At 27.4% G+C, this 19,178-nt stretch overlaps 1 protein-coding gene across 2 annotated transcripts in view; it reads right to left on the bottom strand.

Moving 5' to 3' along the window:
• The window catches only part of LOC129988698 (phosphatidylinositol 5-phosphate 4-kinase type-2 alpha-like), a 29,000-nt gene extending 19,676 nt beyond the window's left edge, over window positions 1-9,324 (bottom strand). The window contains exons 1-4 of one of the 2 annotated variants that reach the window (XM_056096970.1): window positions 9,148-9,324; window positions 6,319-6,450; window positions 1,894-1,991; window positions 999-1,095 (exon numbers count right to left, since the gene is read on the bottom strand). In XM_056096970.1, the coding sequence (XP_055952945.1) occupies window positions 999-1,095; window positions 1,894-1,991; window positions 6,319-6,450 (327 nt within the window). In that variant the 5' untranslated portion in view covers window positions 9,148-9,324. The remainder of the gene's footprint in view (window positions 1-998; window positions 1,096-1,893; window positions 1,992-6,318; window positions 6,451-9,147) is intronic. The other variant, XM_056096971.1, reaches the window with a different exon arrangement.
• Between the last annotated feature and the right edge of the window lie 9,854 nt (window positions 9,325-19,178).

Here is a 19,178-nt window from a genome sequence, read left to right on the forward strand (position 1 = left end):
GCAGAAATAAATTCTCTTGAAATATTCATAAGAAGAAACATCATTTAAGTCTGCATTTCTCAGATGAATAAAAAAAATAATAAAGAGATGGTTTCATAGGATATGAGTAATGAAAACAAAGATATTCAATTGACCACAGATGCAGAGGTTCCAGCTTTTCAACCTCTGCATAAGAATAATTTAATTCCAACAACTTGTAATCTTGTATATGAATTAAATCTATCTGGCTCAGCACCTTTGTTTGTTTTATTAACAATGAATCAAGTAACTGTTATACATACATAGGTTAGTTGGACATCTGTGAAATTCAAATTTTCTGAGCAATAAGTAGATAAACTTCAATTGAAAGAAGAAAAGACTAACATTTCTGCATAAGGAATATATAATTTGTCTTTTAATATAAAATCTAGAATTAGTGGAAATATTTTAAATAGAGACAAGAGTTTCGATTTATATTGGTTTGGTAGTTTCAAATATTACCAAATTTGCAGCTCTGAGCTCTCTGACATGAACATTTCATCTTTAATTAATATCAAATTAGCAAATGACAATTTATTTTTTTAGCTTGGTCTAATCCATTTTCTTTTAGACGAAGAACATTTCTATAAGCTTTTAAAATGCCAAAATTCCCTTCAAGTTCAAATATAAGAGTATAACCTAATATTTTCAGTTATATTGTAAGAGGGAGTCTTCTATATATGGATGAAAATAGTATACATTGCGATGATTACACAAAAATTTTAGATATAAAAATTATGTTTTATATCCCAAAATATTTTTTTAAAAACTTTTACAAAAAAGTTTCTATATTTATTATATATATATTTTTACCCTAACATATTGATACTGCCAATATTACAACTTACCATGTTTTGGAGAATTTACAGTAATAAAAGAAGGGGGGGAGGGAAGGAAAAAATATATATATTTTGTAACAAAGTAAACAAATTATATGTATATAAATCACTGAAATATGAATCTAATAAATAGTTTATTACCATGTATTCTGCATCATCTATGCTGAAACGCTCCCTCAGATTTCTAAATACAAGAGGGCAATACTCTTTGACTTTAAAATGACTTGGCATGCTCTCTCTAAATAAAAGGAATTATTATTTAAAAATAAATTGAAAATAGATTGTAAAGAACAAAGAAAATTATCTGAAAGGTATTATGAAAAACAGTAAAATAATGCCATAATTTTTCCAAAAATGATTTTTTTAAAGTAATAAATTTATTACTGGTTACGAAATCAAAAGAGAAATAAATAAATTAAATATTATTAACATATTTCTAATTGCAAAAGCAACATATTAATGAAATTTTTAGGCTAAATAGAATACTTGTAGCTCAAAGAAAATAGTATTTAATATTTCTTTTTAACACAACATATTTCGGAGAGACCCCTCCCCCACACACATCAGAAATGAGAGAAAAAGACACATCTGTATAATAAATATATGACAATTGATAACAAAATAAAAGTAAATATTTCTCAATTATTTCAATTTAAGAAATTCTTGTACTATTTATTATTCTTATAACACTTATTACTGATTACTTTTCTTTCATTCTTATTATATTTACAAATAAAAATATGTACAAAAGTCTAGATAAAAAGTTTATTTTTTTTACTTTAATATTAACAATGATAAAACTGCAAAACTTTTAGTTTAATTTTAAAATGAAATGATGCATACCTAATATTAATAAAGACAAAAACACTTTCCACAAAGAAATAAATATTTAAGTTTATTTTTTTGCCTAATTTAATGTTTTAAAAGCCTTGGAGTTCTGATAGGTTAAGAGTTGAACATTGTTAGTACTGAATGTAACCAAATACAGAAACTACAAAGAAAATTATAAAAAAAAGGCATTGGAAAAATTTCTTACTTATTGAAATGATGATTGTCAACCTTTATTTTGCTAAAAGCTTTGAAATCATCAGGCAAGAGCATAACAGGTACATTAACATGAGTCAATTCATTTATCTAAAAATAAGAACATAATAATTTTTCATTTTGCTTTTTTACAGTTAAAAAGAAATCAAGAATTTTTTTTTAAATTTAATAATTCTACCTATATAAATAAAAAAATTAACCAAAATTAAACATATGTTTATATGCTTTATAAAGAAAATTAGGTTGCTAATAAGCTTGTTTTAATTTTTTTGAATTATAAACAATAAATGCTAATATTGTTTAGTTATTTTACAACTTCTATTAAAACCAATCTACAAATTATAAAAATATTTTTATCATTATATTTTATACAAATCTTAAAAAATTCTCTCTTTTTCTAGTTATTTACAATGTAAAAATGTATAAAAAATTCAGACATTTTTCTCCAAAGTATAAGTAAGTATGCAGATAATAATAAAAATTGTGTTGTTCTATTAAGCCTCTAAAACTCAAATTGATTTTAATCCTTTCACTATTAACCTGGATGTGAAAGCTCTATATTAATGATCTGTGTTTGAACTGGTTTCTATTTCAAATGAGGGATGCAAGATGCAATTCAAATTGTCACAAAGGAGTTGTAAGCAAGTCGTCATGCTTTACATGTTAAATTCTTCATTCGAAAAATTAACTAACCCATTAGTATAGAACTTGTATGGCCAGGTTCAGCAGGTTAATTGTGAAAGAGTTAAGAATAAATTTAAGGATTTTTTTTAAATGACAAATATACAAAGACTATGAAAAATCGAAGCAAACTTAAATATTAAAAACTTTTCCCCTTGGTTTTTTTAAAAAGAAAAATTAGAAAATTGGTTCAAAAATCATTAAATAAAATTCTTTTTATAGATATTACAATAATTGCCACTTAACATAATAAATTTGGGATCACAATTTTGACAAGATTAATTGATAGATAACAGTAATGAAATTGCATAAAAATCAACTATATTTTTATCACATCAGGGATGGGAGATTCTTACTTCAGGGGTATCTATAGTTTATTTCAAAAATTTTTATTTTTTAAATATTTATTAATTACCACTTATTAACTATTATTTCTTGACAGTTCACCTACATGTACTTCATACTTGCATTACTTTTTAAAATTTGTTGAAATGGTGTTGTATGCTGCATTTTAAAATACACAGTGCTTGACTCATTTTGGCATTTAATGGAGAGTTTCTAAAACACATTTGTTCCTGCTAGAATCATTAACATTTATTGCTAGGTCTTGCTTACAAAAAATTCACAATTTTAAGAAAAAAGGCTTTGAAATTTTCAACTGCAGTATACAGTTGTGTTGATTCATTTTTATCTGTTACTTTAATATCTGTTAGACTTTTAATTTTTCTTAGCACTTAAAGCAATTCCTCCAAAAATCCACTTTTCAATTGTAATTCAAATGTAGAAATTGTTCAACAGATTTCTGCCAAACATGGAAGCTTAATGGTCTTTTTAAGGTACCTGTCTAGAGTTTAAAAGGCAGTTTTTGATGAAAATTCACATTTTTTTTTTATTGTTTTATTTTAAAACCCATTTATTTGGGTTTCCAAATTTGTGTTTGTTTTAATTCTAAGATAAATTGAAACTGAGATATGTGATGTTTTATAAACCACTGTAGCTGAAAACGAAACCAGAAATAATAACATATTTTCCAACATATTATCAAATACGTGCCTCCCTAAATTATGATTTATTTTATAAGTTCTATCATGTTCTAAAATAACATTTTATATGAAAATTAGTCTGGGACCAGAGATAATTTAAAGGAAATGATAATATAAAACACTCATTTAAGGCTACTCCTACAGTTTTAAATTATCTTTCAAATATAGTAAAATACCAAAATATAAAGATAATTTTTTATTTCCTTGCATTATATTTAAAATAAATTAAAGGAAGAGGAAAAAAAGGTTTTTAAAATAACATGGCTTTGACTTCAAAATCTGACTAATAGATGGCATAATATATTATTCAAATAAATATTTTTTTATATTGTTTAATAAGAATAAATTTTTGGCACAATTTTACTATTGACATTCAATCTATAATTACTTAATAATAAAACAACAATTAATAATTAAGATTATATTACTTTTTTATTGTAATGGAAGAGGAAGATGGAAGTGAAATTGCAATTGACCTCAAATGAGGTTTTGAGCATTAAACAAAAAGCTATTATATTGACAGTTAATTTTGAGTCAAATAAATGCTAATCATAGCCTATTTTTTACAACAAAAATTTTAATTTGACCATTAAAAATCATAAAATATCTAAAATTTATCAAAATTGCAATTATAAAGGAATTTTTTTAATTATTTATATACCTGAACATGCAATAAATACATATTCTAAATTAAAGATAAATTGTTAGTAATAATCATTATTCAATTAACTAAATTACCAATCAATTATGAAAGTCTAGAATGGATAGAATCGATATACAGACATTTTTTAAAATATGCATATGACATGATTGCAGTACATAAATTGTAATGAAAAAATGTTCATATAATATTATCACATATCTAAGGCAATATGACAAGTATTTAAACAATGATTACTAAATTGAATATTTTGAAAAATGCATTTTATTAAAAATTACATTTGACAGATAGGTTCATTCTATGTGAACTCAATACAGGGTGCAAAACTCACAATCAGATTTGCTTGAAATTTGGCACACATATACTATTGGTATAGACTTGGGGAAATATGAAGTTTTATTGAGTTATGTCACATCATTTTTGAAAATTATAAATCTCTGAAGTTCTCAGAAATGGGGCTGAAAACAGCAAAATGCAATTTACTGAATTGTTGCAAAAGCTTTTCTTATTGAGTTAAAGACCTGGGATAGATGCAATTTTAAGCAATTTTCACGCTCTTTCCTATGATATGCAACACCATATATGTTCAAATAAGAAAGGGAAAAAAAAAAAAAAAAACTTAAAATCTAATTTAAAATTTTAATTTCATTTTTCAAAAAAATATATAAATTTAAAAAAATTAATCCAATGTAGAGTTTGCATCATTGTAAATCAAATGACAAAACAAATTTAAAATGATGATTACTTCATTGCAGAAAAAAATAAGTGTCACTTTCCTTCTACTTTAAAAACTTCCTGGTGAAAGATGAGATTTAAGAATTTTCTTTTTGAATTTGTATTGGGCCGTAGACCCATCTGAAAAATAAAAGATCTTTTATTGGAAGAATTTCAAATTTAGCTGCCAAAAATGATGCAAGCGTCTTTCAAAAGATATACACAATAACTGTATTGTGCTCTAAGCAATCAGAAATAATTATGTAATTGACAAATTGAACTTTGTTTTCCTCTTTGAAATATACAACCAAAGAAGGATTGTGACCTATTGGCTTGCCAGAGTAGCTCTGTGCCTCATCTTGTAAGTTTTAAAAAATGACAGATGACAACAAACTCTAATTCTTTCAGTTCTTTTTTTTTTTTTTTTTTTTTTTTTTTTGTAGGATCTTTGTTGCTTGGCAATGAAATCATGTTGAACTAAAGAGGACATCTGCTGAAGAACAAATCAATAAATTCTTTTGAATCATTCTCTGACATCTGTAGGTTACAACAGTCAACTGTAACCTATTAGGTTGAATTGTACTTTTTTCAACAAAAGATTCTTTCAAAATATTACTTACCTCAGTTCTACCTGAACAGTAAGTACATTTTTCCATGTTGCAATCAATAGACAATGGATTACAAAGCATTTTTGAGAGGCACTGCTAGTAAATTTGTACTTTACCATTTGTTACAATATTCAATTTAATATTTTCTATCACTTGTTTCATGTTTAGATGAACAGCATACATTTGAACCACTATGACTGAAAAACATATAATGCTAATATCTCAATTCAGAAAATTTAGAGTAGTCTATTTTTATGCTGATAAACTTGTCCTTAAAATGTTTATACACTTCAAGGTTACACAGTACGAGTCTTTTCAAGTCTATAGAAATAGTACACAAATTTCAAGAAAACCCGAGTTGGTGAAAATAAAAACGGTTTTCTTCTGTGTTGAATTTACATGGAATGACTCAGATTCCATCGGGTTACAAGCCAATATTTAGAAGATTACAAAATATGAGAATGTCATAAATTACTTCTGTAAAGGTCAGAAATTTTGGGACATTTTCAAATATTAAAATAGTACACAAAAATTAAAAACCTTCATGTTAAAATAATTAGAAGAAAAGTTATTCTAATTCAGTATAATTTTATAATAAAATTAAAAGTACTTGGAATTTTTATTCATGAATATCATATAAAAAATATTATTCTTTCAATATTACAAGTCTTGAACAACCCTTTCAAATTTTTTGCATAAAAATAACTCACTGTATGATTCACACCCCACATGAATACACTAACTAAAGGTTCATTGGCACGAAACAGCTTAGCTTTCTGGTATTTTGGCTTAAAATGTTTCTTCTTTAGTTTACTGCTACCTTTTTGAGTAAGTGATGCCATCTAGTAAAAAAAAAAATATATATATTAATAGATGTAAAAGGAAACACACATTTAAATTAAGTTAACAATATCTTTCTTTCTATTTGAAACATAACAATAAGAAGAAAATTTTTATGGATAAAAAATTTTAAAAATCAAAAATAAATTAAAGGAAATAATGGAATGTGAGAAAAATAATTAAAGGAAACAAACAATAAGGAAAATGATTTTTGAGATTTAGAAAGATTTGCTTATTACCAATTTGAGACATCAAAATCTATAAAAACACTACTTTCAAATATTATAATTAAAAAAAAAAATTGCATTCATCAACTATAATGAAAAAAGTAGCAAGAATAGCTCAATGAATACTTTCCTGGCAACGGAGGAAATTAGAATTAATAAATTCAATTCATTCTAAAAACTTGAGTTTGTAATTATTTTATTGAATATTTTCCCATCTAAAGCAAATTTAGCGTCTTATCCTCAAAATACATTAAATTTACCTAATTATAAATAACTACATAAAAATTAGGTAATTGTAAAAATTCAGTCATTCAGTATTATGGATTTATTTTTTTTATATATTAAAAAATAATACAAATAAATGAATAAACTTTTATGTATAATTTTATCAAAGTGATAACAGATTTGGTTTATCATTTGCTCATAATGTAGCTCAAATATAATAACATTTAAAGATAATGGGCTAGTAATGAAAAATAAATAATATACTCAAATAAAATGGGTTAGTAATGAAATAGGCATGATTGCAACAATTAGTCCAAAAACAAACTTATGGTAATTATACAGAATAAAATTAGAGAAAATTTCTGAAAAAAAAAAAATTCTTATCATCTTTTTTTTTTAATGCAACAATTTCCTTATTTTGCTCTGAAGTACAACATGTTTATAAAAGGAAAATGGCTGCCAATACAAAGAATGAAAGTCACAACACTGAAGTTTAAGCATTTGAAATTTCAAACACAAAATATTGATAGGATAAAATGATTTTTTTAAATGATTTCCTATAAAAGATAAATTATTTTCAAATGTAATAAAAACCAATATCTAAGTTAAGGAACTGATATTTATGCAAGCTACAGAATCAGCTTAAATTTAAGTAGCCAATTTTACATATTTACAGAAATATAAGTTTGCAATATAAATTTTATGATATAATTAAATAAATAATACTCAAATACTAAATCAGCAACACAAATGAATCATATTTAATTACTTGAGTACATATGATGTGCCATAATGTAATGTATTTGTTTAAATTTATTTTTAAATTGTTTCATAATACTTATTGTCTTATCTCAATATTATGTAAACATATTATTATGAATAAAATGAAATAAATGTTTTGCATACATTCTAATATATTTACTTACTCCGAAAATTACATGTACTCCAAATAAAAAAAATGTATACCCGAAGGGATAAAGATAATTTGTTACTACATCTTCAAAGAGTCACTGTCATTAAAGAATGATTATTATATATATAAAAAAAATTAACAAATTTAAATATATTTTGTAAAATTCTGATAAAATAGATTTTTACAACTGATTATTTTAAAAGCACAGCTATTATTGATTATCCTATATTTCTTTTACATTAAAAAAATTCTTTAATCTGCCATATACCATACACTATACTTGGTTTCACAATCAAATTTTATCAAACAAATACAGTCATAACTATATATATATATATATGAATGATAAAATTGTGACTATCAAATTGCGGTATTAACTTTATAGGCTCATACAGCCTTTCCCATATAAAACAGGAAATGTATGGTAAAGAAATAAGTTATCATAGGTAATAAATAGGTGTGGCTACAATAATCCATATGCTGATGAGAAAAAAAATTTATAGAAAGACCAATAGAGCTGAATTAATGTAACTACGATAGATATTTGACCAACCAATTCATTGAAATAGAACCTATTAATAAAGATTAATTAAAAAGGTAATTAAAGAAGGATTTCAATTGGCTCATTTTTCAAATGCATTTAATCTTCATAAATATATATAATTTTTTCGGAAGAGAATATAAAATTAAATTAACAGAATCTAATTTGTCTTTCACACTTTATTTCCATACAGAAAAGAGAAAAAATACAAAGAAAAAAAATCGAATTACTTTTTTGTAATGATGTGTATTTGCTTTTCAAATAATTTTAGAAATCACAAGAAAGCTGCTGCAATAAGTATAAACTAAACTCAATCGTACTTATAAAATCAAAAATTCATACCTGATTTTCTATTTTAATGAAGTTTTAAATTCAAACATATTAAAATTTAAATTCTATCAGCTTAAAAAAGTTTATCTGCCTCACTTATAAATATATGTGCAATATTTCTATCATAATAAAAATAAATAAATAATATAATAAATCAATATAAGCACAAATTTAATCATTAAAGACTTTACAGACGCCGGCTAAAATTTCAAATAAATACTATCAATAAAAAATAATTCAAAGTGTAAACAAAAAATTACATAATTAATTAATTCAATATAAAATATTTCAGAAAAGAGAGGCTTTGATACGCTGTAGGAGGAGTGAATTATGTAAAAACTGCATTATTATTTTGAACTCCATGGATTTTTAAACATAAATACCGTAAATTGACAGCTAATGTCATAATTAAATAAGACATTAATCAATACTTAAAGTAATAAGATCCAATTCAAATACTAACTTTGAATGATGGCACCCTTTCGTCGCACTCAAGGAAATTTCACAAAAAAAGATAAACTTAACTAATTTCGGCAATTAAAAAATATACAATACACTCCTTAAAATTTTCAGACATTTTCCTGTTTTCTTCGCAGTTTTTGTTGCCAGATTCTGCTCATAAACCTTGGAAACCTTCTCCGATTTCGTTTTTATTTTAAGTTCTCTCGTGAGCTGTCCCCAAATTTCTCAATATGGGGACAAACCAATCATGGAAGCAACTACACCTGAGACAATATAATGTGCATCCGTTCATCGTTCGTAGCGATGAACGGATAGCGAGTTTCTTCTGACATTTGTTTATGTTGTAGAAACATGACATGAACATGTAGAAAATATGATTTACAACAGAATGAGCAAAATATTTTTGAAAACGTTTGCAAAATTATTTTGAATTATTTGCAAAGCACTAAGTTACTATTATAAAAAAAGCTGGGTCATTAAAAAAAAAAGCCAAAGTAGGCAATTGTCTAGGAGTAAAGTGATTTTTTTTTGTTGTTTTGGCTTTATTTAATTTTGTGCTTTCATCTGATTTATTAGTCCTGTTCACTCGAACTATAACAGATTATAATCTAGTACCATTTAAATTTAAGATTATTGAATTAAAATTGCATAAAAGAGTCCCGTTTTTTGCAGTTGGCTGCCTAATTTAAATATCAAGCTCAAGCAAACTTTTTTTACATATTTAGATCACGTTTAAATAATGGTGAGTTTTAAAGCTATTAAATATGAATTATATAAGAAATATTTTAAATGGCTTTTTTGGAAAGGAATATTAACTGTAATAAACCTTAAGTTAACTTATGATTTATTCAAAAAATTTGTAAGGATCATTCAAAAATGTTTAAATGAAATCGGAAAATAACCCAAAAGATCAGTAAAATAATCCCTAGTATTTTTCAAAGAGTGTTATTTCCATAATCAGATAATTTATCATAATAAAAATCATCCTTTTTGAATTAAATTATATAAGTTAATCAACATATGTTGATGTTTTCAAATTAGTAGTTTTAAAAATGACATTTCTTTGGAAAGAAGATTCTACGCAACTCTTAAATGCACAAAATTTTCTCATCCTTTATTTAAAAAAAAAAAAAAAAAGTAGGAATTGATCTGATATAGTTGTAAAGGACATAATAAAAATATTTTAAAGATAGATCTATTTCTTTTATCTCTGTTGTTATTCTTATACACATTTTCTTAAGTTCAGAATAGAATTAAGATGAGTGAAATCATTTAAAATTAAATCGGCATCATATAACCATCTTTTAATGAAAGTTTCTTTTAATTTGGGAGAATATTTCTTGAAGATTCTTGCTGTCTGTACTGAAGTCACGTTCATTCTGAACCGTTTTATTCAGATATCGTTTTAGCCAATTAGAAAGCACGTACTTCGCTGGATATAGTTCCCCATGGTTAGGCTTTCTCATCGATTTTGGTTGTACTTAAATCATTAGGGCGATCGTAGCGCCATTAACTGATGACAAAGGAATTTGGGAATTTATAAATTCTGTCACATTTCTACCTAATCAAAATACAAACTATCTGTGCATTCATATCGTTTCAATTTAGTTTATTATATTAAAGTTCTATTTGAAAGGAAAAAGCGGTTTTCGGACGGCCTATATCATTTTGAACCCCGTTCAGATGATGAGCACGGCATCTGAGCTGGCACCCCCTCTCCAAACTTCTAAACCAAATCAGCGGAAGAACGTCAATCATTTAAAATATTTTATTTTAAATAATATCTATTTTTAATAACTAAATTTTATTTTTAATAATTAAATTAAATTTGTTTTCATAATAACTAAAAATGAAATTCAAGAAATAATAAAAATTTTAAATTATTTTTTTAAATGTGGCAAATTATTCACGCTTCCGTATCATAAGAATAAAATAATTATATATAAAAAATTATAATTTATAAAGTGTATAGTATGTATTTATTTTCTAATTTTCATGGTGTGTTAAACTTTTCATCGCAAAGAATACTATGTCTTATATTACTTAACAAAATAATTTAATGTCTTGAAACATCATAATAAAGTATTTTGTTCTTGGAGTTAAAATAGTAGTACAGATTTATAAGAATCTGCTGATAAATCATGAAAAAATAAGTTATCATAGTGCACTGATGTTGCTTAGATTTATACTCAATACCCCTCCCATCGCTTTAATATCATTTGCTACAAATATTAAGGGGATAAATTAAACCATTTCATATTTTATCTTTTGCAAATATAAAAAAGTGGACACAGTAATGCTATTAAAAGTAATTCTAAAAATAAGAGGGTTTTTTTTTTTTTTTTTTTTAAAGATATTACAGGAAAAATTCCATGCCTATACTTGAAAACTGCTTCGAAGAATTCACTGTCTTCTATAATTTCAAGTTTCAGTGTCTTGCAAATTATACTGCTATATTGTTTATGCAGATTCTGAAATCATTTTTTGAATGCTTTAGAGTGAAGTTCTTTTGGGAGGAATGTAAATGGCATTTTTGATAATTAAAAATTAACAAATGTTTATTAATTTTTTAATATATAAAATAATAATATTTTTTAATATAAAAAATAGAAATAACAATTATTTCTGAACAGTGCTTCATTAAACAAAAAAAAATATTTATACACAGGTTTGTTGTGTGGTTATCATTTGAAAGAAGTAAAATCTCTGTTGAATCACTTATATCAAGAAAACTGCCAATGCTGCTAAAAAAGGAGAATTTTCATAAAATTGCTGCCATTACTTAGAACATGATAATCTGAATAAGGGCTTAACACAATGCTGCATAGATTTTGAAAGAAGGAGGGGATATGAATATGACATTTTAAAATATATTTTTATGAATACCTAATGGATGAAATACTTACCTAAATCTGCATTATAAATGTTAAAAATGTTTTGTATTTGAAAAACAAGTTTTTGATGTATATACCTCCAGCTACTGTTATATTTTTTTGTTTTGTGCTTCCGTTTATAATAATTTTTGCTGGTTGTGAAATTGCTGTTAAGTTTCCTTTTGACAATGTGGAATTTAAGCAGATTTTTTACTCATTTATTTATTTTCTGCATTGTATAAATATAATTCTGTTGCACAAATTTTGAATTCATACTCTATTCTCATAAGTTTGAAGATGGGAATGAATTAAAACTTACCAGTATTTGGCTGTATTTATCTTCTATGTAATTCCAAATTTAACAGTAATAAAAGGGAAGGTACAGAAACAATTCTGCAAATGTATTCATCTATCTTAAGTAATAGGCAGATCACAAATTCATATCACATTATATTTACCTGTGTTGTGATTTCATATTAAAATTACTTAATTTTTATATAATTTGAAATTGTAACATAAATTTTTGAAAATAGTTTTTAACTTTTTCATTGTATTCATTCTTTGAGCTACAGAACATAATATATATGTTGTTAATATTGTATTATTGAATGTTTAAAAAATGTTCATTATATATATGTATATTAAATGTAAAAAAAATACTGTGAATTGATCTACTTTTTTTTTCTTCCATCTACATTATTCTATCCTCTTTTTCACAACATTATCACCTAGGTCTGAACATTCTGGCTCTGCTTACATTATGAGTACACTACTCATAACAATAACATTCTAGTATTTTTTAAGAGTTTATTGAAAAGCTAAAAACTATGATATTCTCTCATTTTTTTAAAAATTATGTTAAGTCATTTTCTACATGCCAGACTTTTGTAATGAAATTTATGTGAAAACGATATATGCGTGTCATAATGTGAGATTTATTCCTAATGTAGACCAGATATTTTATAATTTATTTCTGAAAAAATAATTTTTGTCTGGTATCACAAATTCTGTTGCTGTAAAAAGAGCCAATCAAATGCTGCCTCTGTATTTTTATGAAGTACCTTCATTGTTATAAGTTTAATGAATTAAAATTATCTTTCAGTCTCTTTTAGGAGCTTTATTATTTATTTATTTGCAGATGATAACTATAACATCTAAATCAGTACAAACTTAAAAAAAAAAAAAAAAAAAAAAAAAAAAACCTAGTTTATTTCCTATGTTAAATCTCTAACAATTTTGTTTAATTTAAAGTGTAGGGTGAGTGAGTGAGTGAGTGTTTGAGGTTTTATGGCGCAAAAACCAATTTTGGTCATGCTGCGCCAAGCATATGGTGTGTGTGTGTATACATATATACATAGAGAGTATAAATGGTGGATTAACAACTCATATGATAGCAGACATAACTTGATTTATAAAAGGTAAAATGATTCAAATATGATTAGTTTCTAAAATTAAGTAACAATTAAAGATGAACGAGTATTATCATTCTAAAATTCACGATAAAAATAATCAAATACACAGATCTCTGCTTAAATGCTAATGGTGCTAGCAACAGGTAAAATCCAAAAGCTAAAATTAATGTCAGCTTTTTTTCTTCCGTCGATGTGTAGCATATTTCTTTTTTAAAGTTGGATACAAGCGTGGATTAATTGTTCGACTGGTTGATGACTGCTGTCTATAAACATTTATCATGTCTTCGTCTATGGTTTCTTCAGGGTCATAGTCAATGTAATCATCCGATTCTGAAACTTCTGTATCATCAGGATGTAAATTATCGGTTTCTCTCAAGGAGCTGGTTGGACATGGCAATTCGGTTCTATCTTGGACAAATGTGTCATTTGACTCTCTATATTCAGAAAGAAAATCTGTATTCTGGGATTTTGTAATATTTTCATTAAAATCAATACTGGTATCTTGCTTGGCTCTTTTCTTTTTTGGAGGTCGTGTGACATTACAAATTTTATCATCAGTGAGAGTTGAAACGGAGACTTTAGATGCACAGAACATGCTGGTAAAACTTAAATCTGTTTGTATAAATTTTTCAGCTGTATCAAAGGATTTTCTTTGCTGCACTATGGTTGCAAATGATGGAACAGATGGTGGCAGACACAGTTTTTTTGCTTCTGCATACGAAATATTTTTTAATAATTTCAGCTTCTGAATTTGTTTTTCTTGTTGCCATGTAGGACAAACCTTTGAATTTGATTCATGCGGCTGCGCACAATTCGCACATTTCGGCTCTGAATGACAGTCAGTAGAAGAATGCCCAACTGATGCACATCTAGAGCACACAAAATTTGCGCGACAGGCAGCTTTTGAATGTCCAAACCGTTGACATTTATAATATCTAATCGGATTGGGGATAAAAGGCCATACACGACAATACAAGTAACCAGCTTTAACTGATTTTGGTAGTTCAGTTTTATTGAAAGTTAAGATTATGCTATTAGTTGGTAGAAATTCTGAACTCTTCTTCACAAAAATACGGCGGACATAAATAACGCCCTGATCAGAGAAACCTTCTAATATTTCCGATTCTGAAGTATTGAACAATTCAGGCTCAGAGATAACACCTCGAACAGAATTCAGAGTTTTGTGGGGTGTTACAGATATTGGAATGTCAAGTAATGTTTTAGCAATCAGAAAAGACTTTGTCTGCGTCGAAGACGAAGTTTCAATCAAGAAATCACCCGATTTTAATTTTTTAATCGATTTTGGTTCTCCACCAATGCCTGCAATACCTTTGTAAATTGCAAAAGGTGAAAGAGAAGAAATGTTTCTAGATTTATCAAAAGACAGGATTAAAAATCTTACGAATTTACTAAGGTAGTCTATATTGCTCTTTTCCAGATTAGAATTTCCCGCGCCAGAAAGTTTTTGACAAGAACCCATGCAAAGGAATGACAAAATTCGGGCCCTGACGGCACCGCCCACCACGGAGCCCAACAAGGGAAGGCAGCCACCGGCTCTGGACATCCCCAGCCTCGGCACTTACCCTGATGCTAGCCAAGGCCTATACGCTCAGAGTCACCTCCAGGAACGTTGACCACCCTTAACGCCAAGCCCCAGAGAATGACCCTTTCGCTTGATCCCTAGCAGACTAACCAAGTGGCTAGGATACCAGCCGATTGGTACACCGGGGACCACAGTGCACCACCCGTCTAATGGGTCGCCACGCACGGCAAACACGTGGGGGTATTTGCTGTCCATGAGAAGCAAGAAGCAAACAGAGCGGCGACAGCTTCTCATGGAGAGCTCCCTCGCTTGCCGTCGAGGGAAGGAAAAACACAGCAGAAAGCAGAAGGCGTAGGGGAGTTTGAACATGAAGGGAGTAAAGATCCCTGGGTACCTCGGGATTGGGACACCCGTACTCACCTATAGTAGGTGAGCCCCTGAGGGGTTAAAGTGTAGGATAGATATAATTGGGAAATATAAATGAGCTATGTAATCATATGTCTTATTTTGTATTAATTAATTATAGATATGAAATATCTGAGCAATCAATAATGTATTTATAATTTTCTTTTAGGTATGAATGGTATTTCTTATCTTTAAAAATAGCTATACCACCAGAAGATATAAAAGATGTGTTAAATAATTTAAGGATGTGCGAGCATCATTTTCCGAGTTGATCGTTCACAAGCAGCTTGAGGTATCAATTATTTGGTTTCGCTTCTCCATTGTTAATGAAAGTTAAACATGTTTTTTTGCATAGTTTTCAATAATGCATTTTGCTGTTGGAATTAAATTCAAATCATCTTAATTATCCACCAAATATTTCTTCCATTTATTTAAACATGAGATCAAAATTTTTGTTTTCAGTTCATACAGTTTATATGAATAATAAGAAAACTAAATTATATTTTCGTTGGCACTAAGATGCCCTAGGGTTTGATTTCATTTCGTGCAGGTTCATACATACAATAAACATAACAAGTTGGCTTTCAAAATAACACAGCTTAATATCCATTACAATTCAAATTAAAAAATACTTTGGTGAAACAATCATTATATCAAGTTATGTATTGAACTTTTAATTAAAAATAAGCAAGACTATTAATTTCAGTGAATATTACCACAAGCAATTAGTATGAAAAATAAAAGTACTTCTTGTTTCATTAAATATTATTTTAAATTAATACAATGTTGACAAAATAAAACAAAATTTATTACATCAATTCACACTGTGTAAAGTTATAAAAATGTTACTAGTTTTTCTTATATATATTGGGTTGGCAACTAAGTAATTGCGGATTTTTTTTAGAAAATCAAAGACAATTTTTTCATAGAACTAAATAACTTTATTCTGTAACGTATTGCCCATTTTGATCAATGACCTTTTGCCATCTTTCAGGCAGCATCATAATCCCACGTTCATAAAACTTCTGGTTTTTATTAGCAAAAAACTGAATCAGGTACGATTTGACATCATCATCATTATTGAAATTTTTACCATTCAAGGAGTTTTGTAAAGATCGAAACAAAAAGTAATCAGATGGTGCAAGGTCAGGACTAAATGGTGGATGTGGCAAAACATCCCACCCAAGCTCCAATAATTTTTGCCGAGTGACCAAAGATGTGTGTGGCCTTGCATTGCCATGATGGAATACAACACCTTTTCGATTTGTCAATTCGGGCCGCTTTTCTTCAACTGCATTGTTTAATTTCGTTAGTTGTTCAATGTAGACATCAGAATTGATCATTCGGGCAGGGTGGCAAGAGTTCAAAGTAGACAATTCCTTTGTAATCCCACCAAACTGATAACAAAACCTTCTTTTGATGAATATCAGCTTTTGATGTTGTTTGAGTTGGTTTACCTGGCCTGCTCCCCGATCTTTTCCGCTTGATATTGTTGTAAACAACCCATTTTTCATCGCCAGTTATCAGTCGTTTTAAAAATGGATCATTTTCATTACGTTTCTTTAACAAATCGCAGCTGTTAATGCGTTGCGTTAAATGCGTTTCTTTCAGTTCGTGAGGAACCCATGTATCGAGTTTTTGAACATAGGCAAGTTGTTTTAAAAGATTTTCAATGCATGCATGTGATACATGAAGCTTCTCTGCAATCTCACGTGTTGTACTGTGACGATCCGAATCGATTATTGCTTTGATTAGGTCGTCATCAACTTCAACTGGACGACCAGAGAGTTTTTCATCTTTGAGTGAAAAATCACCAGAACGAAATTTGGCAAACCAATTTTGACACTGCCGTTCTTTTAAGGCTTCGTCACCATAAACAGCACATAACTTTTTATGAGCTTGCAATGCGTTTTTCCCTATGCGGAAATAAAAAAGCAAAATATGACGAAAATGTTCCTTTTGAATTTCCATTTTTTAACGAACGTCAAACGAAAATTACGCAACCGATCAAAAAACGTTTTGACAGTTGAATTGCCAACTATCAAATAACAAAATGTGTTTTACATTTGTACTACGTCTGCAAACCTAAAAGAGTGAAGTCCGCAATTACTTAATTGCCAACCCAATATATATATATATATATATATATATATATATGAGCAAAGACAGAAAGGCGCATTGAATTTTTAACTTCATTTTATTCTCTCAAGGGAGGCACAATTTATTTACAAGAGGCGTGGACAAGTCACATCCGTTCAAGGTATGGAACAAAAGCAGAACAACATAAAAGAGAGGGAAAATAATTTTCACAGTGTTTATATACAAATTTTGATAGAGATTTCTCTATACATGTTGAATTAGCAAGGGAATTGTAGGGATCTTTTAGAAGAATTTGTTAAGAGCAGCAATTTTTATTCCTTCACTCGGAGCTTTGGAATCGCTGACTAAAGCATTTTACAAAGCTTCTTTTGAATTAATTAAATAGAAAAAGTGGAATGGGATCAGGAAATAAGAAAGTATTTTAGAATTAGTTAGTATGTGCTGAATTGAGCTAAAAATTAGGAAATCAATTAAGTTTAAATTAGATTTTAAATATATATACTAATTTATATATATATATATATTAATGTTTAGAAAAGCAGATGTATATTTACACTTTCATACATGAAGATCAAAGCTGAAAAGTAATATCTTGTTAGTAATATGAGCTATTCCAATTTAGAAACATGTTTGAATGTGTGTAAACAATGAAATTCTCTATAGCATAATTTCTTATTGTGCAAATGCATATCCCATTGCATGAATGTCCACTATATATGTACATATGAGGCCATAAAAGTTTTATATATTTAAAACATTTTATAATATAAAATAGAGACAGATTGTGCATGTGTCATTTTTTTTTTAGGTTGTGATAATCTCTTGAATGCATGTTGCACAATTTGTATGTAATGTGATGTGATAGGTGCTTAAAATCTTCAGAAAGTCATGCATTTAAAAATATATATATATATATGCATTAAGTTTTCTTTTTTCCCTTAACAAAAATCCCTTTTAACTCATAGTACTTTTTTGAAAGGATTGTAAGTTGTTCGTTTCTGGAAAAATTCAATAAACTGTGGATGAAGTGAGTTTTATAGATTAGGTTTTTAAAAAGTAGGTTGCTGTGTTTAAAAGGTTGAAAACTGCTAGTATATAATATTTAAAATGCAATAAATATGTTCATTTTGTCATTGCATAATGTCTGTTGACTGTAAATCTTATTATTCATTGTTTAACAGAGAAGTATTGAAGAATTAAATAATACTCTTGAAGATTTTTAAGTTATTGATATTGTAATTTTTTTATGTTTTGGTGCCAATATTTATTGTTGCTATTAAAAATATTAATAAAACTAAATAATTATTGCTAATAAAATCGATATAAATGATAATTACATGTAGATAAAATTGTTTTAGCTTGAATCAAAATTAATTTTGGCTCCAAATGGAATAAATACATGCATGATTTTAAAATCCATTCCATAGACTGGTATTAATATTTCAAAAAGGAACTATATATTATCTTAGTTGTTTACATTTGATTTATGTTCATTCACTTTCGGAAGAGTATATTAATAAAATCAAGTAATTTTCTGGTCCAAGTAGTCTTTTAGAAGAATAATAAGTAAAGTATGCGAATCTAATAGTAACTAACTCATAAAATATTTTGTATTTAATATTAGTCATTGTATATTGAATACAAAATGTAATTTCGTTAATGTAACAATATCAGCAGTCCTTCTTTATAGTATAGTGAA

The sequence above is a fragment of the Argiope bruennichi genome, chromosome 10, assembly GCF_947563725.1.
Source record: "Argiope bruennichi chromosome 10, qqArgBrue1.1, whole genome shotgun sequence".
NCBI classification, from domain to species: domain Eukaryota; kingdom Metazoa; phylum Arthropoda; class Arachnida; order Araneae; family Araneidae; genus Argiope; species Argiope bruennichi.